General features: G+C 49.4%; 1 protein-coding gene across 4 annotated transcripts in view; it reads right to left on the reverse strand.

The window, feature by feature from the left end:
- Jade1 (jade family PHD finger 1) overlaps window positions 1-26851 on the reverse strand; it is a 62480-nt gene that overhangs the window by 25140 nt on the left and 10489 nt on the right. For all 4 annotated transcript variants that reach the window (XM_085682417.2, XM_085682415.2, XM_085682414.2 and 1 more), the window contains exons 2-4: window positions 12942-13019; window positions 3414-3499; window positions 652-809 (exon numbers count right to left, since the gene is read on the reverse strand). In XM_085682417.2, coding sequence (XP_085538543.2) covers window positions 652-809; window positions 3414-3499; window positions 12942-12993 — 296 coding nt within the window. In that variant the 5' untranslated portion in view covers window positions 12994-13019. The remainder of the gene's footprint in view (window positions 1-651; window positions 810-3413; window positions 3500-12941; window positions 13020-26851) is intronic.

A 26851-nucleotide genomic window follows, 5' to 3' on the forward strand; every position in this document is an offset into this window, starting at 1 on the left:
ACAATCAAATCATTGTGTCTAGGGAGACATGGAGTTAGGGCCAAGAGGTGAATTTAGTCTACACCTGTCCATGGTAAAAGAGGCTATTTCATATAGGAAGGAGCCAGTGGACGCTGTGGCAGCCAAGCCAACAGAGCTATCGGCATTCTTATCCTCTCGGAGGCCACAGTACACCAAAGGGTGATGGTGGGGCAGAAATCATACCGGCACACCAAAGTCCATCTCAAAGGAATGGCAAGGAGGGCATGCTGTGAGGTGAGCCATGTGGCAGGAGGTGAGAGAAAGCAGCAGCATCCGGAAAGAACCCGTCCATAGCAGAACTAGTCAAAGTCCTCATCTGAGACACGGTCCAACAGGTCTCCTCACCCCTGTCATCTCCTAAAACGCAATCACCCACGGCTACTCTGAGTCACATGAAATGTATTCTCTAACATGCCTCAGACCTTCTGTTCTCCAGTCCGAGAGAGCAGCACCTCCCGTGAGCTTCAGGGCTCTCTGACTCACCACCCTCGGCGCCTGAACTGTGTCTTCTACACCTCTACCTCCTGTCAGGCCTAGTGTCACTGCACCGCTGACTCGGGAACTGTCTCCTCTCAGCCTCCTGGTTTGCTGAGAGGAGCAAGCATGGTGGACAGGGAAGCATGTATCTACCTGGCCACGGGCTGCGGGATGGTCCCCGGGCTCACAGGCACCTGGACCCCTTTCTCCCATTCCTGTCTCCAGGGATCCGCCAGCACGTAGTAGTCATCGGGGTTCAGCTGGTAGGAGTCATGCAGCTTCATGGCAGTGATCAGGTCAGTCCTAAACACCTGGGAAGAAGGAAGGGACACTGGCATTTGATCTGCATTCATTTCGGGGCACTGGCCGCTGCAAGGTAACCATGGAGCTACCCAGAACAAGGTCACTATATCAACGCAGAGTAAGTCAGTCCTATTACAGAAGGCCTTCCCCTGATAATCCTTTCCCTCGCCTGTTCCCTCAGTCACACAATCTGAGGCAGCAGTGACTGTTATCAATCCAACCATTCCCCTCTCTAAGACCTCTCAATTCACCAAGGGCCGCTGAACAGAGGCTCCCGGAAATTCTCCAGGGAACATGACAAGTCACCCGCGGGTGCTCTTTGGAGCCCATGTTTACAAACAAAACGTCACTAGCCAATTAAACCTAAAGGCAAAACCTAGAACCACCTGGTAGAGGTCACTACCTTCGTAGCTTACTTGCCAGCCTGCCCACCTCCCGAGGGGTTAGCATCTAGGGCAGACGGCTGATGAGAGCAAGGGCCTCGTTTGCTAATGCCAGGCAGAAATGCAAAGATCTGGGAGTGAAACAACAGGTCACTATGACAAGTCAGAGGATGCCCAAACTTTACCCAGGAAGCAGTATCTGGAGAGACAGAACCTAGCTTCACCGCATGCAGGACTCAGTGCACGTGTCCATCTACCAGGAAAGCGCCCAGCTCATCATGAAGAAACAGCGGAGAAAAGGATACTGAAGGAAGGGCAGCCGCCACCTCTGCTCCTCTGCGGACTCACGGGCACTCGGCATCCACATCGAGGCTGACAGACAGCGCAGCACACCCTGCCTGGCAGCCAGGGCTACACAGCTGCTTCCCCTCCAGCCTTCTCCTCAGCCCACGCATCTGAGCTGCACAAGGAAGCCCTGACCTTGGCATGAGCAGGCCCCACCTGATACGAGGTGCAGCGTGAGCCTGAATCTGTAGGCTTTCCTCCATGCACACAGCCAACCGTCACTCCCTCACTCGGGACAGGAAGCTTTCTGATGCTGCTAAGCATGAGTGACATGGTTCACCGGCTGGCTTTTCAGGATGGCTATCTCTTTGAGAAACCTTTTCTGAAAGCATGAGGTAGTGGCTAAACAAAAAAGGCCACTCCTCTGGCTGTCATTTTCGACACTGGACTTCCCCCAGGATGACGGACCTACCTGCTGCAGGCCCACCAAGCAACAGACTGACTGTACCTTCTGCAAAGATCACACAGGACATACCCACGAGACACAAAGCCCTTGGACCTGGAGCTAAGGTTAGTACCACCCCACCCCAAGGGAAAGGCCTTCGGGGTCATACCCATGAGTCTATACCCTCACAAAGCAAATCAGGTAAAACAGTCCAGCTGGGCTACACAAAGAAAAAGAAAAAAAAAAAAAAAAACAAGCAAACTCTCAAAGAACGAAAATCACACTAAGAAAGGAGATGAGAAAAGGCAGTTCCATTCCTACAGACCCAAAGCTCAGGTGCCAGAGTAGACCACGGAAAGGACAGAGGAACTGGAAACCTTTGCATAGGAAGCACTTTGCTCTCAGGATTTTACACGGACCGGGCAAGGACAGAGTACCGTGCCTGCTGCTCAGAGGCTCCGTCACACTCCTCGACTGAAGGGACAGCAGGATAGTATGGACATCGAAAAGGCTCAGTATCAGTTACAGCGGCAAATCAGGATTTAACAAGACAAGAAACTACAGCATCAGAGATCCCGATGCCATGAAAAATGCAGTGGGCACTGAATGTCAAAACTGACACACCCGCCCACCCTGGAAGAGCTTCCCGGACCCAGTCTCTACCACTGTCTGGCAGGTGACTCCATCACCAAGAAACTCCTCTGCTCCCGGACAAAGTGGTCTCCAGTATCAGACGGCCCCCGAGGAACACATGTCACAGAATGGCCATTGCGCTCGCTGAAAGCCCACTGAGGCCATCCCACAAACAGCGCAATGCCAAAGGAAGCTTCCCACAGCTTCCCCTGAAAACCCACAACAGGCTGACACCCTGGCTTTGAATCCTGAGCATGGTGAAGAATGTAGAGAGAAAACAGCTCAGGACAACAGGGCCTCAGACAGCTAAGGCCAGCGGGAAGGCACCTCTAAAACAATTTTAGCGAGGAAAGGGAACAACAAAATGTAGGGCGCCGGGGAAACATAAGCCGTGAAACACACCGGGAAACAGGGGGAAAGCCTTAAGCATAATCCCCAGAACAAAACTTCCAGAATTACGTTGGGTTGTTGCCAAATAAGCCACAAATTCATGGCTCAAACTAACTTGAGGCAGGCAGTGACTTGGCAGCAGCTGAACCTGCTCATCTCCTGGCCAGAGGAAAAGTTGTTGGGAGCCAGCAAAGATGGAGGGGGAAAGGAAAAAAGAATACAATTAATAATAACAGCTAACATTCACTGCGCACTACCTACGTGCCACATGCTCCGCATGTATGAGCCTCCATGTATTAGACCACTTACTCCTCCAGAGACTCCAATGAGACACACATCTGCTTCTCACCATCTTCCAGGGTATAAAGTGGGGCAGAGGTCAAGTAACTCGCCCTGACCTGCCCATCATGAGGCAGGCAGGAGGGCAGCAGGTTTGCATGCACACATGAGCAAGGCAAGCAAGCATTCCAAAGTACCTCAGAAGGCTTTCGGTCTTCATGTCTAGAGCAGGTGCTCCTCCCATGCTGGGATCGAGAATGCTGGGACCACGTGGTGGACAAGCCTAAGGAAACAGCCAAACAGAAACCGTTATAAATACGCACACACACACGTGGGATGAGTGTCTCCGTGGTGAGGTGGTAGCTGCGTAAGTGTGAGGACCTGGTCCAGATCCCCAGCGCCCTAAGGAAAGGCTGGCATGGTAGTGTGTGTAAGCAGGGCCAGGCAGCCCACCTAGCTTCGGGTCTAGCAAAAGACCTTCCCTCGAAGGTAAGGTGGAAAACAGAGAGGAAATCATGCCCTCACCAACCTCCGGTCTCCACATCTGCCCACACGGGTGAACATATCTTCACACCCATGCACACAGAGCACACATGCAAGAGATTGTGCCAGTCACTGGGGTGTCAGGGTTCCACCCCCACGATTAACCTCCAGTGACAACCTACAAAGCCATCCCCTGGCCCTCACAGGGTTCCTTCCTTCCTGTCAGGCCTAAGGCAGTCACAGTAGATTCCTGTGTGCAGGATGCTCCACCCGCCTCAGGTACGGGAGGGAGGGAGGGAGGGAGGGAGGGAGGGAGGGGGAGGGGGAAGGGGAGGGGGGAAGGGGAGGGAGGGAGGGAGGGAGGGAGGGAGGGAGGGAGAGAGAACCACAGTATATATACTCCAAGGGTGGAGGCTGTACCAGACACTGCTACAACAAACTAGAAAACATCCCCTAAGTCTTCAGCCAAGTATCTAATGGCAGGACACCTGGGCTCGACCCAAGGCCGTGCCTGAAACATTAAAAGAAGAAAGTATGCCTCCACAGGGAACAGCGATCTCGCGTTCCCTAAAAAGCAGAGAACTTCCACACTTACTGGGCCTCTGTCTCCGGAGATGCTCAACCCTCTCCAACGGCTCCTTACCGGGAAACTCAGGTATCCTAGGTGCCACCCGGACTGAGCAGACTGAGCACTCCCAGGGCCTGAAATTTCTCTGCAGCACTGAGAGCTCCTCCTGCCTAAAATTCCCCTTCCACCACACTGCCTTCCGTCCTGGGGTCCTTATTCTCTGGTTTCTCCACTTCCCGGAGTTGAGTCTCTAAGCAGAACACCTGGCTGAGCCTGTGAGCTACATTCTTAGACTAAGTTCCCCCTGGACTCACAGCTGACCCAGGGTAGCCCTGGTGGCAGACATCAACTTCTCAGTCATTCTAACATCTGCCAACTCCGCAACATAAAAACCAGTCCAGACTTCGCCTGAACTACTTCTGCCTCTTCAAGCCCTCCTGAGACCAGTCCACCACCTTTTCTACTTGAGGTCAGAAATCTACAAGTCATCTGGATTCCCCTCCTTCCTGCTCACAATCCGTAGCCTCTCGTGCCCCTGCCCCCACCCCCACTGACGCTGCCACTGCTGCCTCCTGTTGTCTGTCAGGTGGATGACCACAGTGGCTTCTGCCCGTGGGCGCACAACTGCAGCCAGAGCAGGCACAGCGCTCCAAACCACCTTCACTTTTTGCCTAACTTACTGATAACTCATTCCAGCCTCCTGTCTGTAGCTACGGCATGCACTGAACAGAAACTGACAAAACCCCAGTGTTAAAAAGCAAAAGCCCATGAAGGCCACCCCATTTTACTAGTGAAACCACCTGTTACTCAAGCCCTTACGGCCACAGAATCTACTAGACAGACACAGAGCCTGCCTCACACAGATCCTTCACATACGCCTCTGATCCAGTTCTTAATGACAACTAACAGGGATTGTGGGCTCCAGCAAGGAAGGTCTCTGAGCTACCCCTGAGTACCAGTTCAAGGCCTATTACTGGGTCACCTAGCTGCTGTCACTTCTGTGACATTCAGTGGCTACTTCTGGTTAAGCAGAAGTAGAGCTAGTGTGTAGCCTAGCATCCAGGGTTTGCCTAGCATCTCCAGGTCCTACGCTACAGTCCCAACTCCACAGCACTAATGGATTCAACACTGGTACTTACTCAAGTCAATAATGGTACTTACATTCAAAATGAATGGGAACGAACGAACACACACACACACACACACACACACACACACACACACACTGGAAAAAGTGTGGCCACACTGGGAATGAGGCCAACCTTCAGAAATTCTAAGGCTGGTCATCACAGAGAAAGAAGTGGCTGGGTGGTTCCCAAAGTTCACAGAAGACTCTCTGTGGACCAGGGCCTTCCTCTAGCAAAGGGGTTCATACACCTTCCAACCCCTAACCCTAAGTATATACAGGTATATAAAATAGGCATAAAACCTAAACATTTACTAACGTTAAACCAAAAAAATTCATCTTATAAACATCTATTAGCATAATTTTTTCTATATTTATTGACAAAAGCAAATTTGCATGCTAATAAAATGAATTTTATTTTATGTAAAGAATTAAATTTTGGTTGAATATTTGATATGCCAGAGCACAGAGAATCTACATTTTTCATTATGATCAGTATTTTAACTTTTTTCTTTCCCTTTCTTCTTGTCATTGCACATTTAGAAACCTCTTACTGTTGCCGAATGTTTCATGACCCCCACATTCAGTTACTTGTGGGGTTATAGCTCACTGTTTAAGGGCTGGAGAGAGGTGGCTAAGAATGTTCTTGCAGAGGACCCAGACTCAAATCCCAGCACCCATGTGATGGGGTCACAACCATCTGGAACTCCAGTACTGGGGCTTTGAGCCCTCTTCTGGCAGGCACTCATTCATATAGTACACAGACAAAATACCTATACAAATAAACATTTAAAAAGAAAAAAGAAAATATTAAAAAACAACACAATTCACTGTTTAGGAAGCCATACCCCAGGAGGTCCACAGACTGTAAAAGAGAGGGGCCCAAGTATGCATGGGATCCCTAGAAAGGTCCGAGAGATGGACAGAAAAGGATGGTCCCTTCCGTTGTTCTCGGTGGTGCTGGGGATGGAGCCCAGGACCTGCATGTGCTGGGCAGGTGCTTGAGCCCAGCCTGAGCCCTCGCTTAACTCTGGAAAGAGGTATCATCGGGAATAAAACAAAAACGAAAAGCTTCCAAAAGAAGCATTCCTTTGTTGTACTTTAAACACAGCCCTAAGACAGAAAGGGAAGAGCACTGAGAATTCCAGAGCCAAAGGAGAAACACAGCATCCGTCTGTCCTCTCTCGGGTCTCTCGCTCCTGTCTTCTTGCGAAGGCAGTCAGCACCACTCCCAAGCAGTCCAAGCTTCCACTGAAGTTTATCATTGTGTGGGCTCAGAACACAACAACAGCAGGAAACTTTGCAAATCTTGAAAATCTGCTACAATCACATTTGCTTTTAAAATAGACACCCAAGGCTGCTACACGCCTGGTATCCCATATTAACCAGGAGTAACTCCAGCCTGGAACCCCATACTAACCAGCAGGACCCTCTTACTTTAGCTGGTGTCCATCAGTATCATACAAGAATGAGAACAAGAAACATACTATCCTATAAAACTTATTTGCAGAAGGGAAGACTGGAAAAAATTAAATTCAAATTATCACTGACATAATATTTTCAGCAGTTCATTTACTACAACTAAGAAAACCCCTAGCTCTAGGTCCTCATAAAGGAAACTTCTCTTTGCAGCAGACAGACCACTACAGAAAACCACAAATGCCAAGTTGCTGAGCCTGATCCCAACTGATAAATCTACCACAAAATTCCAGAGCATAAGGCTCAGGGAACACTAGAAGAGAGGGCAGGGAGACTGTAAGAGCCAGAGGACCAGGGAGTTTGCGCTGAGATTGTCTCCTGTGTCAGACATGACAGTCTAAACACTGTTGTGGACAAGCTGAACAAGAACAAGAGACCTGCCAGTGTAGATGGGAAAGACCACGCGGCCTCACCCCTACATAAAGGTCTGCAGGTAACTAAAGGAGTTCGTGGAGCAGTAAAAATACCCCAGTGAGGAGCACGCTGATAATCCTATACCAGTGGTCAGCCCAAAAACATCATACACGGAAGGCAGTATCACAGAGACTGAGCGGGTTATATTTACACACACACACACACACACACACACACACACCAGCAATGAAGGAGGCCACGGACTTGAAAGACAGCGCTGAGCAGGGGTACATGGGAAAGTTTGGAGGAAGAAAAGCGAAAGGGGAAACTATTACGATCTAAAAAAAAATAAAAATAAATAAACCCAGAAACAACCTAAAACTCCACCACCACACTGTAAAGAGACAATTATGACACATCCCGTCAATGAAACACTAGCCAGCAACAAAAAGGAACGCATCATAAACAGATGGGTGAGAAACACTTGCTTCATGTGTCGTGGATAAATACTGAAATAATTACACTGAGTGTGAAGCCCGAGCAGAACAGGTACAGTGCACTGACGGGAAGTCGGAAAGAGGAGGACTAATCCATCCTGACAGGGGGTCAGTGGGTGCCTGGGGCCGAGTCGGAGGGACAGATTCTTTAGATTTTGGTGACACAATACATGTAAACACAGCCAGACCTCTCAAGGCACACACTTAGATATGTGCAGCTTGCCATCAGGAAACTATGAACGGGCCATCACCACTAACACAGCACGGTTCTTGGTGAGAAAGACTCAGGCCACCTTCCACACAAATCCTAGACTTCAATGGGGATCCCAGTGAACAAGGGGAACCTCCCTGTCCAGCATCTCTGCCTGAGGCCTCTTCCTTCTGACCTTCCTGTTCAACACAAGTCGCTATTTTACAGAGCATACACAAGCAACAGTGCAGAGTTTGTAAGAGTTCAACTCAGTCGGTATACACACACACACACACACACAGAGACACAGACACACACACACACACAGAGCAAATCCTCAGTAAACAGATTTTTGAAAAGTAGATAAATTTTTCTACTTAAAATCTTGTTCAGGGAGTCATCGGTGTTGCTCGACAGAAACTTCGCCTAGAGCTGAAGATGGCAGGCGCAGGGTCACACTCCTGTCCGACCTAATATATATGTTTGTGAGCTCCCAGAAAATGAGAGCACAATCAGCAGCAGGTGGGTGGGGCTGCTCTAATGCAGAATGCCTGTACGTCCACAACACATTCTGACAGTCAGAATGAGTCAAGCCACTAACTACCTGGTTAGTACTACAGCGGCACCCTTCCCTGAGCCACACTCTCCGGGCCTGGGGTGAGTGAGTTTGAAGTGGAGAGTGTCGTTAAGAGGACGTTCCACTCCCCAAACAAGGGCAGCTGAGGAGCTTGGTGTGCTGGCGCAGCCGTCCTAGAAACGAAAGGGACTAAAGCAGGAGGACCTGAAGTTCAAGGCCCCGCTTGGGTGAGACTTCAAACTCCAGTCTGGAATAACTTAGTCAGAGTAATAGTAATTATTTCCATACTTCATTAACTAAACAGTTAAGGCATAAAATACTTTCAGGAGGGGGCGTGTCACGCAGAAAGAGGAGCCTCAAGGTCTGTAGGTAACTCATGGATATAGCAAAGACAGACAGGGCATCTGCCAAAACCAGCAGTGACCACGCTGAGCCAGCGCTTGGCTCTGGACTCACATCCAAACTGCTGATAGCTGAAGGCAAGCTAAAGAATTCCATCAGGCATCTTCACTGCTACCAGCACAGCACTTGGAAGGTGGGGTCAGGAAGATCAGGAGTTCAAGGTCATTTGAGGGCAGCCTGGGCAATCTGAAACCCAGTCTCAAAATAGAGGCACAGTAAGTAAACTTTTGTTCCCTTTTCAGCTTGCCTTCAGTAAGAAGTAATGATCTTGGCAATAACGTCTGAAATTATGGCCACTCCCTGAAAAGAAAAATGATGCCCAAAGCTAAGTCCTCTCTATTGACAAAACAGTTCTGTCACACTATCTCAAACACTGAAAGAATGGAAGGGAAATAGTCTGTCTTTTTTACTATCCCCAGCTCCCACCAGGACAGAGCATTTGGGGCTAGCACTGTTACAAAAGGCTCCAAGATCACAGCAGGCAGCAGGCCATGCCTATGCAAGCACCAAGCCCCTTCTGCTCCTGCCAGACACTGCCAGCACACCCCTTTGAAAGATTAAAAATAGCCCTGCTAGCTTGCCCTGGAGCTAACATAACGGGAAAGCCTCAAGAGTAAATCTAATGCACACTGCACGCCACCTCCCAGTTTTTGGATCAGTTGCGTGTAATAAGCTGTTCCGGCTCTGGGCTAGGCCCTACCATCACCACTAAAAATAAAAGGTAGGGGAAGATTACACTATGCAAGAAAGGTTCTGGAAACGGAGACCGTGTTCACACCACCACAAAACACAGACTAGGAAAGCCCTCCCCACCACCCCAATGGAGTCTCCATGTCTGAGACACACTTCTGCCCTTTGAAGGAAAACGATTCAACAGGTAACACAGGTCTAGCAATACAGAGTGCCATGGACCAATGTCACAGCATCAGGATGCAGACCTAGCACATTGCTCCTGGGCACATAAAGCCATGGTCACATAAATTCTCCATTGAAATCACAGACAGCGTCAGACCAACCTGTTGTCTATGCTGGGAGAGGACCCTAACCTGCCACAGTTCCTACAGCCAACCTCTATTGTCCAGTCTATCCCCACCTTCTGAAAAGCACAGGCCTGACAGTATTCCATGCATAGTATTTAATTTTTTTTTTACTTATATAAGGAAAATGTTAGAGATTAGAACTATAATTAGTCTCTGACAACCATTAATATTCCTGCCCAAAATGGGATATTTTATTCTAATTAGTCTCTGCAGATAAAATGAAATCTTTAGAAATAATGAAACTAACTGGTGGACCCTAGTCCCACCTTTGCCACTCTCCTAAGGGCCGAGGACCCGGGTGGAAGCAGGAAGTTACGGGCTTGCTTCCCCAGGCCACACCCGGGCACAGGGTATAACTTCAGACTTTGGCTGGGTACCCAGTCCCAAGAGCCCAGCAATTACAGACAGTGCCTACCAACACACCAGCACTGTTCCATCCAACTGCAGGGATGGGCCTCCAGGGCAGCTGGAGCAAGACCAACAACCATGAAGACAGCGGATGAGGGCTCCCACCTGGCACAGAAAAAGCCCATCCATCCCCAACTGTAAATACCACACTGCTATTCCCCTGGGCCAGGCCAGAAAACAAAGCAATGGCCTCCAGACTCAGAAGCCGGCAGGCCCCAGCTATGCCTGTGGCTGGTGCTGTGGCCCCATGCTGACGTCTGCAGCTGTCTCTCCTCCACTTGGACGTCCTGCCAAAATCCCAGTCAGGCCTGCAGGCTGGAGAGGCTGGGAGGTGGCCACTGTACAGACCCTGTTGTAAACAAGAGTCAGGACAGAGAAAGCTATCACAAGATGAGCAAGACCAAAAGATGCCACTGCCACCCCCAGCCCCGAGTGTGTACAAGGAGCGGGGTCCCAGTGCAATGAGTAGCTTGGCGGTAGAGGCCTACACATGAACTAGCTGCCAGGGGAGGAGGGGGGAAGAGTCAGAGCTGAACCCTGCAGATACCGCCGTGGGCCCTGGCACTCAGTCAGAAATACTTGTTCACCACTCTCACCGCTCACCATAATTACCAAGTCACCAAGCCTGACCAGACAGCCATAAAGCGCCACCAGCTACCGTATGTTCTATACTGAACTCACTGCCTGGTAAGAATTCCAGCAACTGTCATTCCTACGCCCCACAACCACCAGCAGACTCCCATGTGCAGCCAAGAGCTGGGCTTGGATGGCGTGCTACCTTAACCTCCCAAATGAACAGACAGGAGCATAGTAGGAGAAAGGAAATGGTGCATCGCAGGCAAGGTCTGAGTTGGGGATGGACATCTTTTAGTGTGTGTGTGTGTGTGTGTGTGTGTGTGTGTACGTGTACGCATACACACCTGCCACACATATGTGTGGAGGCCAGAGGACAACTTATAGGAATGGGTTCTCCACCCAGGTCTCAGTGATGGAATGCAGAATGCCAAGCTTGGCAGCGTGCGCCTCGACCACTTTGCCAGCCCTGGGCATACTTGTGGTGGGAATTTTCTAAACTTAAAAAGACCAACTTAAAAATAAAAGAAAGTTTCAGGACAAGAATCGCGTACAAAAGTAGACGGGAGCAGTTTAGGACCCTTCAATAGGTGTCACGGTCAAAAAAAGAACGCCAAACTTTTACCAGAGTAGAATTAGGAGCTGATGCTAAGTTGAGGGCCTCACACCCAGCTTGGTGGTCCCAAGCTCACACAGGTGGCCTCCCGGGCCTGCCTGCACAGGAGAACCTACACAGCCCCAAGGAAATAAGAGAAAAGCCCTCGTTTGGAGACAACATCCTTCCTCCCCTGATTCCCTCTTCCCCTTCACAGTTAACTCCCTTGCTTGGCCCAGACGCCAACTCTTCACTTTCTCACCCAGCTGTCAGACCTGACCACAGCTCACCTCCACACCAAAGCTCTCAGTTCTGTGCCCACCGCTCCACGTCTTTCCAGACAGCTGAAATCTGCACGGCTGCCTCAGGTCTGTGGTCCTCCCACCTTCTCCATGGCTGTCCACGTGGCCCCCACAGCAGCACAACCATGCTCATGCTGAGCGCCTGAGACACCAGGCGTTCGAACCGCCCTAGTTGCCCAAGGCTTTCCGTCCCTGGGACCTGCCCGAACACTGTCTCCTCCCTGGGTCTTCCCAGACCCCCTCTCTGGAGTCCCTACAATCCACTTCTACAATCCACTTCAGCACATCATGAGGGCTGTGTGCACATCAGAGCTGTTCTTAACGTCTGAGGCAAAGTGCCTAGAAAGCAGGCCTGGCTCCCTTCCCGCCGCACAGTACAGCAAGTTTTCTTTCAAGGCTTCCAGAGTTTAACGTGTAATGTCAAAGCTAAGCTAATGGGCTGGAGTGCAGGCACTGAGTTAGGTACAGAATCCCCTTCTGCAGTCTGAAGGGAGCGCTTCTCTCGGCAGACTGTTAGCTCCTCAACACAGACACTGTGTGACATTTATTTTGACTGCCTGGAAGCCAACTAACTCCTGGTTCTCAGCTACACTGTGAAAATCTGAGGTTGCCAGAGAGGCGAGATGCAGACAGTGACAGTATTAAACACCGTCCTGTTAGACCTGGGAGAGGGCAGGGACTCGTGTGCCATCCACGAAGAACCTGGACTTGGTACCCTCGCATCGCAGTGGGCAGTCCTCCATCTGCCCTCGGAGCCCCGGGCAGGTTGAGCTAGTTAATAATTACCTGACTTTGATTAAGTTCCCTCTTCATAGAGAGCAACGTGAGGTACCATAAATGATGTTTAATGAAAACAGATACACCAGTGGCTCTTGGAACTGAATTCTTCTCCCTGGATAACACACAGGAAGCCTGCAGAAGGCCTGCCTGCCGTCAACCTTTGCCGGCAAAGATCTGGTTACAGCCCTGCGGCTCCAACACACTCAGATGTGTTTCTCTCCAGGCCTTGCCTTTCTCTGACCTGCTTGATATGCAAAGGGCCTTGGCTATTTAAAGCATCATATTAAAAAATCATGGTTTTACACTGACCCAAACCCTAGTAGGCTCCAAGAACAACAAAGCAGGACTTACTGCCATTGTCGTCAGAATCCTCACTGCTGCTGGGAAGGCGACCTCGTTTCATGATCTCCCCGGGAGACAGCAGGCAGTCTGCAAAGCAATGAGACAGCACTTAACCCAAGATGGTAACACGCGATCAGCAAGTTGTGCTTCAGATGGCAGCCAGGATGCTGCAAACAAAAGCAAACACAGGGCCTCGAGTAGCATTTGAATTGCAAACAGTGAAAAGACCAAAGACACATAATTAGCTGAAATCATTACCAGACCAGGTTAAGAGTCGGGGGAGGGGTAAAGCCACATGTGGGCAGGTCTCCCAGAGGTGCCACCCTGCCCTCCACAGTCCCCAGACATCACAACTACTCAGGAGTCTCCCCAGCCGTGACAGCGAGCCCTGCAGAGGACAGTCCACAGCAAGGAGCAGTCTGTCTCCCAGACAGATCTACGCTCTGTGTGCATATTGGGGGGCAGGGAGGGGGCTGGGCCTCACACTTTGTTTATATCATGCACTGGGCATGATTAGGCTTCTTCTGTTAAAAATGAACCCCAAATTTTGCTAGCATGAACTAAGTAACAACTTGTGGCTCTAGACAGAACCTGTGGGGTAACAGAGAGACACACATGCCATTTCCAACAGCTAGAACTGGAAGGGGCAACAAGCTTCAGGAACACCCATCCATCCCAACACCTCCCTTCCGCTCCTTCACAGTAACCTCTCCAGGGTCACCCCGGATGGGAAACTCATACTCCTTATTACCCAAGTCTTTTTGGGACAAGTATGAACAAGTTCAACTACTCAAAGACCAGGTAGCACACACCACACACCATACACACAGACACACACACAAAAAGAAAAACCCCAGGCCACCCAGCCAGCCCTCAAACTAGCAAGGCCTCCAGCACATATCAGGCAAGAAAGATACGGCCTGTATGAGAGAGGGCAGTGGGCAGCAACTTCCTGGACAGTCACTGACCTTGGTACAGAGAAGTCACACTCTTCCGACAAATCTAAAAGCTTTTCCAAACTAAAATAATTGGTTGTCTTAGCATTTGTGGGGCCCTGACCCTACTGCCAGATCAATGACTCCCCAAGAAAAAAAGAGAGAACTTTTCAAGCCTGAAGGACAGCAGCCCTTCACCTACCCATCCAACCAACCCTCCTCCTCCAGACCTGGCATGAGGTTTGTTTCCAGGGAACAAGTGAAGAGTAGTGGGGACGGCCGCAGCCCCACAGCGAGGTGGTGACTAAAACCTAACGCTCTCCTCTGAACAGACCTGTGAAAGGGCAGAGAGACCGAAAACCACCGACTACAGGGGACCGAAATATGCCACTGCCATCTAAGGTTTATTTGGGTTTTCCTCCTCGCCCTACCTGACCAACCGCAAGATATACATTTCCCTTTTGTAAAGCAAATTCCACTTATCAAAGTGTCCCACGAAACGGTTCTTATTCATACACAATCCTCAATTACCACTGATTCCCGCTTCAAGGCCATCTTCCCACAGCTTGTCCCCCTCGGAGTCCAAACCCTTTCCCTCTATTCAGTCATCTGACAACGGCTGCCCCTCCTAAAGAGCAGCACAAGTAGCCAGAGGGAAGCTTGGCGAGTAAGTACGTCCCGCTGACAGGACGGAGCTTGTCCCCAGAGCCCACCAGGGGCTGCTGGCTGTCATCTGTAGCTCTGGCTCCAGCCTCTCTAGGTACCTGCACTCAAGTGCTAACACCCACACACACACCCACAGGCCCGTAATTAAAAATAAATCTTTGAAAAACACAATAGCTTATTATCTCCATAGCTAAGGCCTTTGGGGTGGTCTTCACTTTTTTTAATGGGACATACACCACCCCCACACACAAAGTTTATTTGCCTTTATTCCTGTAACTTCTGTTGTTAACCATTCACAGGCTCCCACGAAGTGACCCTGAGCGGGTGTTGAGTTTTTCAGACTGGCACAGGGCAGCAGCTTCCTCTTTTGGCATGGACCCACAGGGTTCATTCAGATATTTAGACTCCTGAACTTTAGTGCTATACTTTATATGTTCCTCCAGAAAAATTCACCCAGTTTAGGTCTGTGGGCTTTTGTCTTCTGACTGATTCTCTACACCAGTTAGAGGGGACTTTAGAGCTTGTAGTACAAACATAATTTCAATACTCACAAGCCACATGACAAGGCAGGGTTCACTTGTGATCCCTGTGAGCAGAGACAGGAAGACCCCATAGTGCTCCCTGGCAGGCCAGTCTAGCCTCAGTGAACCCCAGGCCAGTCAGTGAGAGATCATCTCGAAAACCTAGAACAACCCTAAGGCACACGTGTGCCATCACACACACCAGTAAAGGCATCTACTGTGATTACCAGCAGGCCAAATGTAGTCGAGAGCCACCTCCACAGACATAGAGTGAGTCACAACCCCAAGATCCACCCATTGGGTCTCCCCAGAGAGATAGTTCACATACACACAAACCTGCAACCCAATCCCCACTTGAAATGACTGTTTTCCCTGCCACCCTTGTGCGACAGTCACACCCCATGCTCCCCTGGGCACAGAGACACAGGACATATGCCTCATCCTCCACAATGGCTTCAGCTCCCCAAAGTCTAAGACGGTGAAAAGAATTTTCCTTTTTTTCTTTCTTTTTTTGCTTTTTTGTTTGTTTGTTTGTTTGTTTTTTCGAGACAGGGTTTCTCTGTGTAGCTTTGGAGCCTGTCCTAGAACTTGCTCTTTAGACCAGGGTGGCCTTGAACTCAGAGATCCACCTACCTCTGCCTCCCCAATGCTGGGATTAAAGGCTTGAACCACCACCACCCCAGAAAGAATTTTCTAAAAATTGAAAATTACCACCTAAAGGAGGGAGTTGTTAAGTAAGAGAGAGACACAGCCCATCAGACCAATGAGGACACAGAGAATCTGAACGCCAAACCAACAGGGCAGTAGAGTGCTTGCTCCTTCTTCACCAACTCAGTCAACTTCTGTTCACGGACCAGCTTGGAGAACTCGGAATCACCATCCATCAAAATGCCTTCCTCCCAGCTTTCAGATAAAGCTCCAAGCTAGACTGAATTTCTGAAGTTCAAGTAAAATTAGTACTCTCCTTCTCATGAATCCCACTGTTATGCACCCTGAAGACCCTGAGTAAGGGAGCTGAGAACAGAGGCTCTGCCTGGGGTGGGGGTTAACGTTCAGCGAAATTCCCTCCTCCGTGGCTCTCGTGTACTTAATCCTTGACATCAGGCTGATTCATCTCACCCAGGGTTACTTACTGTATCCGAAAAATCAAAGTCCGAGTTACTATCTTTAGCACACACAGGAGCCTGCATGTTGCAAGCATCTGTCCACTAAAAGCCGGAGCAAGAAGGAGCGTCTGCGTCATCGTCCCTGACACGGGGGCACTGGCTGATTGCTACCTACACAGATGGTAGGGAGCTAAGTGATAACCAACTGAAGGAGCTCACAAGACCCCGGCGAAAGCAGCTGAGACACCTAACAGCAGGCGAGGCACCCACAAAAACCTGAACAGGCTGGGGGGGACGGGGGGCTTCAGGGAGCTTCGGGCCTACTGAATGAACACAAACAACAGAAACCCAGCGCCCTAAAGCTCAACAGTGAACCAAGGACAGACACCCAGGTGAGAGAGCCAGAAAGCAGCTCTGCATGAAGACTCAGGACACCATCTCCACACAAGACTTTAGTGTCTTCCTTTACAACAGAAATCCCCTTTTCTTTTTGTTCCACTTAGCGTGTGTATGGGTGGTCTGTCTACATAGATGACTGTGCACACGTGCATGTCTGGAGCCTGAGGAGATCATGAGAGTGAGAGAGGACAGGAGGTCCCCTGGGACTGGAGTTACAGGCGGCTGTGAGCCACCAAGTGGGTGCCGGAACTCAAACCCAGGTCCTCTGGAAGAACAATGAAGCCATCGCAACAGCTCCTAGACACTCTTTCTTATTTACATGTGATTGCCAAAGTTTATTGATTGACATTGGGTAACTCTGTCAAATCCCCCTAGTAAGGATTTCAACCACTACCACGGTTTGAACTCATCCTTGCTAGTCTGTGAAGTGACCACAGCAGGAATCTTGCAGTGAGAGAAGACGAAGCCAAGGCAAGAATGGCACACAGCCCAACTGAGGAACAAGGAAGGGTCAGAGTGAAGCCCTCGGAGGGAACTTCGGGAATGCAGTCTAGCTAAACCAACCTGGTAAGATCAGGGCAGAAGCCCAGGCTGCAGCTAGTGCCCAACACAAGGGCAGGTGACTGTCACTGACTGACCGAGCAGGACTCCATTTCTAGTTTATGTGTGTGATGTCTTGCTTACATGTATGTCTGCACACTGCTTGTATGTCTGGTGCCTGAGGAGGCCAGAAGAGGGCGTCAGATCCCCTTGGAACTGGACTCAAAGGCACTTGTGAGCAGCTGTGTACATCCGGGAATTAAACCTGGATGTAGTGTGTAGTGTGATTTCTGATTGTCTTTTAAAAACACAAAGTCAGGTATTAGGGTGTGAAAGCTGAAAGACCAGAGAAGCAGAGGAGCCAGCCACTGGTTCTTACCTCTTCTGAGTCCTCAGACCAAATGGGGTATCCTGTCTCTGCAAGTCCTCAGACGGAATGCCCTGAGCTCCTGTCTCTTCCCACCTTATTATATTCCTCTCTGCCCAGCCATATCCCTGGCTGCCTCCACCCTCCCAATGCTGGGATTAAAGGTGTGAGCCACCACCACCTGGCTCAGTTTCTCATTGAAACTGCATCAATCTAGTGCGACCCAGGGTGGCCTTGAACTCACAGAGATCCGTCTGCCTCTGCCTCTTGAGTGCAGGGATTAAAGGTGTGCGCCACCACTGCCTGGCCTCTACATCTAACTGGCGGTTCGCTCCACACTCTGATCCTCAGGCAAGCTTTATTTGTTACAGCACAAACAAAAATTGCCACACCTGGGTCCTCTGGCGAAGGCAGAGCTCTAAACCAACGAGCCATCCCTCCATCTACCTTCTGTCGGGTTGGTTTGTTTGTTTTGTTTCTCAAGACAGGGTTTTCCTAGTCTGCCCTGGCTGTCCTAGAACTGTCTCTGTAGACCAGGCTGGTCAAGAGCTCACAGAGATCTGCCCGCCTCGACTGGGATTCAGGGTGTGCACCACCACCCCCTGACCTATCTGTTGGTGTTTCCACGAGTTTAAATTAGCACACGGAGCAATGGATTACATTACGGCCCTTCCACACTTGGGCCGTTACACTGTTTTTATTTCTCCCCCTCTCGCTCTATTCTCCCCTCTCCAACGGCCTTCCCCTTGCTGGCCTCCCTCCTCCCTCCCAGCCTCCACTTCTGCTTTCATGACACATGTATTCCAGTGGCCTTTCCTCCCCTACTTGCTCAAGATCTCTTCCTTCAACCGGACTGACAAGGACAGAGGAAGCACTCCTGCCTACCAGCATACAGTGTTCTTCTGTGTTCCCCAGTGTGTCCCTGAAGATCACAACATCTGCTGAATAGTGACTGTATTTTCCCCCTACAATGCCACCAAGCCTGACTTAAAGGGATTTGATGTCCAGGAGCCCAGACAGTCCAGCTGCTGTGGGAAACACACAAACTAGATTCAAGCACCAGGCAGTGGGCCCTAGAATCAGCATTTCCGGGAGAGCGCGAGAAGTCAGGTTTCAGTGAGAATACCATTGGTCCTTCCTAGAGAGCAAAGGAGAGGTAGCTGGACAAAGACCTAGCTGGACCACTAAGCAGCCATCCAGCATTTCTGTTCTCTGCAAGGGGAGATGTGCCAAGATTAACTGGCCAGCTGCGGTGGGCACTCAGGACACCAATCCCCTCTGTCACGTGGGCTAAACACAGTCAAACCTACACATCAATTCGAAAACTGCACCGAGGAGACTACAATGTGAACCAGCTGTGGACGGCTGCCCTTCTGGATGGGGCAACCCCAGACGTTACTGTCTGCACGATTAAGAGCAAGGTCCCTCAAAACCTTCAAGCTTGTGTTCGCTCTGACTGAACTGAGGAAGTTGCCAAGCAGTGAAATGAAGACCAGCAGATGATCGACCGGCCCTAAAATAGCTCCAGAACCGGAGTCACTGAGTTCAGTGGCCGCAGGGTGGCCCCGGGGACAGAACAGAAGGAAATTTACCAAAGATTAAGAATGTGGAGTGTGTTTGTTCAACACCACTCCTGGGAAAGGGACTCGCAGAAGAGACAAGCCAGCCAGGACTGGACCGAGCAAAGACCATTTATCAAGCCATAAACTCTAGGGCTCTAATAAGGATCACACCCCAGTGATTTTACTATGTTATGGCTCATATGCAAAAAGCCTGCCTTTTTCCGCAAAGCATCAATTTTATGCACTGTGTCTCCATTGTTATTTATGTCACCAGCAAGAAGTTCCAGAAGGTACTCAATTAAAACCTCCACACACTTCCTTAGCCACCCTATCACCCAGTTCAGCACTGAAATTACCTCCTGGAAAAATGGCCGAGTTTCCGCATACGGCCGTGGCCTATGCTCACCGGCTTGCCTACCTTACTCACCTTGGGTATCCAGTCAACCTTTAACTGAAGAACTACCTAGTATGCTAGCATGAAACTTATTGGTGTCCTTCCATTCTGTCACTAAACATACTTTCCTGAGGAATGTACTTTCAAATACCCGGATACCTCACACAAACCCGAATCTTGTCAGCTCCTCTGTTTGCCACAATCACACACTTCAGTCTAACTTGACAACTGACTCTCAAGATGCAACAGTGAGCCCCCAAAAGATTACCTCGTGTTCTCCCCCCAGGTCACCTTCTTCTGTTCTGCTCTGTGTACAGCTTTCCAAGCAACCAGAAGTGCAGTGAAACCTGTCTACCTGCCCCCAAATTCATGTAAAAGAAGCCCAAGTGGTATCTGATCTCAATTTTTAAATCAAGAGCATAAAATATCCAAATTACCAAAATTAATCCAGATGCTCAGTCTGATACAGGGTGGACAGCTTACACCGTATTTCCCGTTTTAGCCAAAATGAGAAGCCGGAACAATCAGGAAGTTAGCTAGACTCTGGTTCAACTTACAGGCACTGCAACCTAAGTATTTCAACAAAAATAAATGAGTTTTTTAAAATGTCACATAGCAAACTTTAAAGAAAATGCTGCCCAAGGTACTACAGGGTCTTGTTATAGAGCTGATGTAAGCAATGAATACGTTCTCCAAAAGAGAACTCTGACAACTGAACTTGTACCTCTAGTATCTAGTGATGCAAACATTAACTAACACCTCCCTGCAGCGGTAAACACCAACTCACGTGGATTCTTTACCAATTAGTTTAAACTCAGATTTGAAAAGCCAGAAGCAGCTGGGAGAATCTTAAAGAACGGGTAAATGCGTGCTCCACGGCAAACCACAAGCTGCTCCCACTCACCAGTTCACAAATAATCAATCAGGCTTACACCTAAGACACTTGCGGCCCCCAAGGTCTATGAACGAGCACTCTATTAAGATTCAGAACCAAAGCAGGAAAGAAAGGAGGCTGAAACAAGGAGATGTGAGTTCAAGGCCAGCCTGGGCTACATAAGGTAGAGTTCCAGGTTGGCCTCCTGGGCAATACAAGCAAAACTAAAGGGGTGTGGGTAGAGGGCACTCAGTAAGAGCAGCTGTGACAGAAGCACTGAGGGTTACTGGGGCCTTCGTGCCATGATATGTTTTAACTTCATTTAACACCAAAGTCAATGGATTCGCACCCAAACAACATCAATCTTCTCCCTGGCCTCAACCTTGATCTTCCCTGACCTAGTTCGGGCTTCAGGGCATCCCTTCCTGTAAGACTTACTCACATGTGGAAGGATGTGATATACGCACTTAAAACAGGCAAGCTACGGGTGGAAAAATTCCATCAGGAAAGAGTTCCGCTTGCACATAAGGGAGACAGGTAAAGGATACAGACAATTCCTTATGCCCAAAGGCAACTTCAGAAGAACGGAAAAGGGTCTTGGTGGTTCGGAGAGTGAGGGGAGGTGGCCAGTCGATTCTAGACAGAAAGCACACACACAAACCCTTCCGAAGATGGGGCACTATGGGCTTCTCTCCAAAGAGCTCATGGAGGAAAAGCACAGAAGAAAAGTTTAATTTTCCAGAGCATTCAAAAGTTAGCACTCCATTCTGCCGAGGTCTGTGAACCAGGTTCTAACACACAGGTCACGCTAGGAGATCACCAAAGAATGACGTTTTAGGCAAAGAACGAAAGAGCCAAGGTAAGGGTGGGGAAGGATTCCAAACCCATTCCTGCACTCTTGTTGGGATAAGGCAAGAGATACAGTATCTACGGGGTAATTTCGACATTTTTAAATGCTCCAACAGATGTTCTTGCTGGGGTGACACAAAGCAGCCTCTGCAGAAACCAAGCTCAACAGCTACCGTCAATTACGCCTTGCAGATTGACATGCAGCTGCTTTGAGAATCTTTGGTCGTTGATTAGAGCCGACTGTCAAATGCGATCCGTTACCATTAAGGAGGTTAAAAACCAAAAACCTTGACAGCGCTGTCCTGAAGGGAGCAAGAAAAACTCGCAGTGTGTGTCCCAAGACACAGACAGCACATTTAGCAAACACGCACTTCACATCGCAAGTTCCACGTGAGAACAAACATTTCATCACAATTGCACGCCGCGCTGTGATGGGCTACAGAAACATCAGATGGTCGGAAAACCTCGCAGAAGGTCTGCAAAGCATGAGGCTCAAGCAGAAGGCCTCTCGCAACTACACAGCTACAGGGAAGCTCCCAAGAGAAACTGTAAAGCCGTAATTGCAGAGCTGACTTGAACTCCAGGGATTAAAAATGGGGTGGACTCTCCCAACTTGAAAGACAGCACACAGAATCCTGGAGAGAGCCCACAGCGGAGAGAGAATTCACAGGACGAGGGCAAAGGCACAAGCTGAACCAAAGCCCCCTTGCTGGGTTGGTGGGTACACCTCCTCCTGGGCCCTGGACCCTGGGCTTCCTAGTTTCCTGGAGGAATGCTAGGTAACAACTGCCTCCCTAGAAGACTGAAACCACATTGTATTCTCAGGGAGCAGACAAGTAGAATGAAATCCAAACAGCAACCTGTCAAATGAAGCATGGCTCCTGGCAAGCTAAGGTAAGGTGGCTGCCACTGCCATTCCACCTAGCGGAGCACACAAAGGCAGAGCTGGAAGCACACATCAGGAGTTCCACAGCCCTAGCCACCGCAGGAAGCGAACCCCCAGAGCAGAAGGCACCACCTCCCTCTCCAGAGGAATCTAATCAGATGCTCGCTGCTCACTTGGGACCCCTTATCCACGCAGGTGGCTATGCAGGCACACAGCATCGCTCAAGAGGGACACAGGAGCCTAAAACCAGCACTCTTTGGAGTACACCGATGCCATGTTATGGAATGGAATATCACTCCAGTCTGAAATTACACAATGAAGTCAATTAAGGGTAAATAGGGGACTGATTGACAGGTGACAGATAAAGGAAGGGCCACCCTCAGACTAATCAGCTCCCTCTATACTTATCAAAGTTCTTTTTCTGAGACAGTGTCACGTACCTCAGAAAGCTCTCCAACTCTCTAGCCTCAGATGACCTTGACTGTCTAATGCCCCTGCCTCCGCCTCCTCCGAGTGTCGAGATTACAGGCACAGCACTATAAAGCCCTTTATGTGATGCTGGGAACCAAACTCAGGGTTTTGTGGGTGTGAGGTGACAGGGAACCTGTCTTACTGTAAGGCAAAGGTCAACAGCCTGTTGTAGAGCTTGGATTAGGGATTGTTTCCAGACAGCTGAACGGTGAAGGAGAAACGATACAAGATTCAAATTGCTGTCCAGGTGCTGTTCTCTAGAGCTGCTCGGTAGCTGTCCTGTGACCCGCCAGCCCTTCCTATCAAGCAGCAGGCTGGCAGCGTGGTGTCTATAAACATGGGGTATGTCTGGTTAGAGCAATCAATTATCAGACGCTGGGCAGGGAGCTTACAGATTGAATGAAGGATCCAACACGCTCAGCCCTTCTTCAGAGGCCCTGGACTTACAAACAGGCAAAAACCAAACCCGAGGATAGGGCGAGCCGCTGCAAACCAGGGGACACCCAGAAACGCCATGCATCTCCCTCAAAGGCAAACCCTGCAGGCCTGCTTGGAACCGGTGGACTCTCTGTAAGGAAAAGTCTCCAGCAAACTGCTTATCTGATTTCCCAGCTAAGAACAGAAAAGCAAGCACTCAGACAGAAGAATAAGGGCAGGAGAGAAGCCTACAAAGTCACCAGAATGCAAACGCTTACAGGGATCCTGAGTTCCTAAAAGAACATACACAAGTCTGTTCTTTCTTCCCTTTCAGGGGACTCTGGAGGCCACAGGTTGCAGCCGTCAGCCCCCTAGTCCAAGCTTGGAAAGAGAGCCTTGTGTAACTGAGAAAATTTAAACTCCGACTGAGCGTACTATGATGTGCTGAACAGACGCAAACCAGGCACTTCAGCCTCAAGAAGCCGCTAAGCTGGCTCTGTTTCTTGCCCTTTTACCCTGGAGATAAAAGTTACCCAATGTATTCCTCAACTTGATGCACTGCCCGAAACCTTCCCTCTGAATAACTGCATCACCTGTCTCGGTTAAGGGAACCACTAGCGTGGGAAACATCCGACGTACAGTATCGTTTTGTTTACTCCAACTGAGTGCGTTCAACAAGAGCAAACTACGGCTTTAATTTCCTCGGCAAATAGCCCAGAAGAACCTAAAGTTTTAAAAGAAACTTAAAGGGCAGGGTGGAGGCGATGGGATGAGTGTTTATGTACGAGACTGAGCTCCTACCCAGCACCCAAACTGAAAAGTAATCTAAGAATAATTCCACCTCTGTCTCCATCACCCCACTACATCGCCACCTGAAGAGCCTAAAGCAAACAGGCAAAGAAGAGCAGCAGGAAGTGTGGTTGGTGTTTTGGGGCTGTGGTTTTAGCACAGAGGCAGAACACCTGCTTAGACCACAAGATGCCCAGGGGCTCTTCCCCGACACCGAAGAAAAACCAAGCCTGGTCTCTGAACATCTGCTGACCGCACAGTACCTACCGCTGGTCTAGTGCCAATACAGGAGCAAAAGATGAAAATGCAGCCCCTCCCCCAGGACCGCGCTGTCCGCTCCAAGTCTAGCATTTTCGCTTCTGCTGCTTGGGTGGGTAAAACTTCCTCAGTAATCACTCAAGGTCTTGTGTTAAGTGTCTTAACAGGGACTCTGTTGAACTTGAGGGTCGCATTCAGATGCCAGGTCAAAGGGCCTCTAGGGCCAAGCCTGAATTTAGAAGGCAAAGTAACTCCCAAACTGCGACACCAATTTACGCCGCCCCCCCCACTCCCCCCCCCGAAAAAATCAAACACCTTCTTCGCAGACATAACTTTGTGCAGAAAAATGCCTGAGAAATGACAAGAGGTTTTCGACCAAATCTCAGTCCAAGATATAGTCTACAAACATAAAGGTACCAGGGGCTGGGAAGGTTTCAGTGTAGAGTACTTAGCTGGCATTCCAAAGGCCTTGGGTCGGATGTCCAGCACAGGGGAAAAAGAATGAGATGACCAAATGGCAGGTGTCAAACACAGCAGTCATCCAATCCTCAGACTTCTCTGCAGAGCCTGGAGTCACACCATACTAAGAGAAGCACTGTCCCAATGAGTTGCCCACCCAGCCCTAAACTTCTAGATGCATGACCGGAATGAAGAGAATTACACATAAAATTTCCAGAGAAACAAAGAGTTACACTTAAACTACTTTGCTAATGCACGTCGTTACGAGGTTAATATGTTTTATGAAAAACACCACCAAGCAGACCCCAGTGCCTTGGGGGGGGGGGGAGGGAGCAAGGAAGGATACTGCACCTAATGCCCACTTCCTAAGGTTCACCCCAAAAGAGGGAAAGTCTTTAAGATGTTCAGTGTTTCATCAAGCCAACTCATTCAAATGTTGCCTGCCACATCCCAACAACCTTCAGAGGCGATCCGATCTGTAAAACCTGTGGGGAAACTGGCTTACAGGGCAATGTCTGACAGACCACTGACTGTAATGTCGTAGCAGGTGCCCTTAATACTATAAACCACAAGGAACAATGCACGCGTGTGGGGGAGGCTGGGAGGATAGCTTAGACAGCACTCAGTCATCTACTTCCTCCTCACTCCCAACAACTCCTGACAAGGCCACAATCCCCACGCAGGATTTTCACACTGGCTACTCCAGCCGCCTCACAGCTGAAAATTACGACAAGCCTTTACCTGGGCCATCTGAACATATACACACCAGACGACCACACCTTCTCTCAAGTACTTTTCAAACACATGATTTCCAAATCTAAAATTCCCAAATTACAAGGATGACGTCTGAGTTGACAATTTTAACTCAATTAACTTCACGGCCAAAAGGTTCGCCTTGCTCAGTATGAGGCATTTTGTCAAAATGTTAGGTCCAGACGCAATGAATGGTCCTTCAAGGCCCAGTAGATTCAAAAGGGCTGGACTGGCGATAGAGCAGAATCAAGGGGACTATGCCCTGATGACCAGTGCAACAGCTTACTTACCAAGTTAGCAGATGGGGAAAGCGCCTTTGCAGGCACGCATGGAGACCTTGCACTCGCTCGCTCACACACACACATACATCCTGGTCGTGACTCTTGGGTGACTGCCAAGTGTCCTATTCCTCAGTATTACCACCACCATCCAATAACTTCTTGACCCAAGGGCTCTCTCTCTCTACCACCTGTGGGGCACATGAAGTATCTCCATGTTTAGTTCGTAGCATCATTTGGGCTGGATAAGCTTTGCTTCAAAATGGCAATTCCTTACACGCCCTTCCTTGTCCACTGCCACTTGAGATGACTTTTCCGGTCTACTTACTCTTGCAACCTTGATATTAAAGTTTTCATAGGCCACAAAGCTTCCAGTGAGGAAGGAGAAAGGCTTCTTCCTTCCCTCCTGTTGCTGTGCTGGGGACTGAATCTGGGAGTTCATATAGTCTACGCGGGACAGCTTAGCTAGAGTCCCCACCCCAGCTAAAATCCCTGTGCTAGGAAGCAGCTCTAAAGCAGAAGGAAAATCAAGTCCTACGGCACATTCTGGGAACGACCACTCCGTGGGGAAACTGGTACATTAGCTGGAAGCTATATCTGTTCTCGAAGATGAATTCCAAGTCAAACACATTTACAAAAATATGCAAACTTCACAAAAGGGCATACCACCAAACATTCCAAAAATGGTCTTTGTAACTTCAGTACTTGATAACAATACCAGACTCCCGGGGGGAGGGGGGGGGGGGCAGGGGCAGGGGCAGGGGCAGAATCTCGGAGGGCAGAGCTACAGTCACATGCAGGCAACCAAGCTCAAACTCACGTGCGGTTGCACATTCTGAAGAGGTCACTTAAGACATTTAGGATAGGTCTGAATTTAAAGTGAGTATAAACCCTAGGTGCTTCTAATCAGACGCAGTACATCCTTCTTTCATCCACATTTTTCTTCTGTGACAGCACCCTCGGTCAACCAGTCCTACAATATAATGTAATCAGGATTTTTAAATATGTAAAAAGGTGATAGCGAATGGGACTAAAACCTTTGGGGTAAAAAGACTACGACGATTGTGAGTTGCAGAGTTATGTCGCCTCCCCAGAAGATGTGGTGACTATGAGCAATCCTGAGCGTGAAGTGAGTGTCTTAAGTTCAATGAACCCTTCCCTTCTCCAGGTAGATATCATTCCATCCTAACTAGTGTGATCTAACCACCGATGAATCACTGCTTACATAGGCTTTCGGGAAAATTATTCCCTGTGTCTTGAAACTAGTTCCTTAGCTTTGAAAAGCACTAGCCTTAAGCAATATGCAGCGAGAAAGGTGCCCTCCACGGCAGGGAGCCTACAACGGAAAAACACTTCAACCTCGGGAAGCCCTTTGGGAAGGAACAGAACCCCACA

Source organism: Myodes glareolus, chromosome 20, assembly GCF_982192425.1.
Source record: "Myodes glareolus chromosome 20, mMyoGla1.1, whole genome shotgun sequence".
Classification (NCBI taxonomy): Eukaryota; Metazoa; Chordata; class Mammalia; order Rodentia; family Cricetidae; genus Myodes; species Myodes glareolus.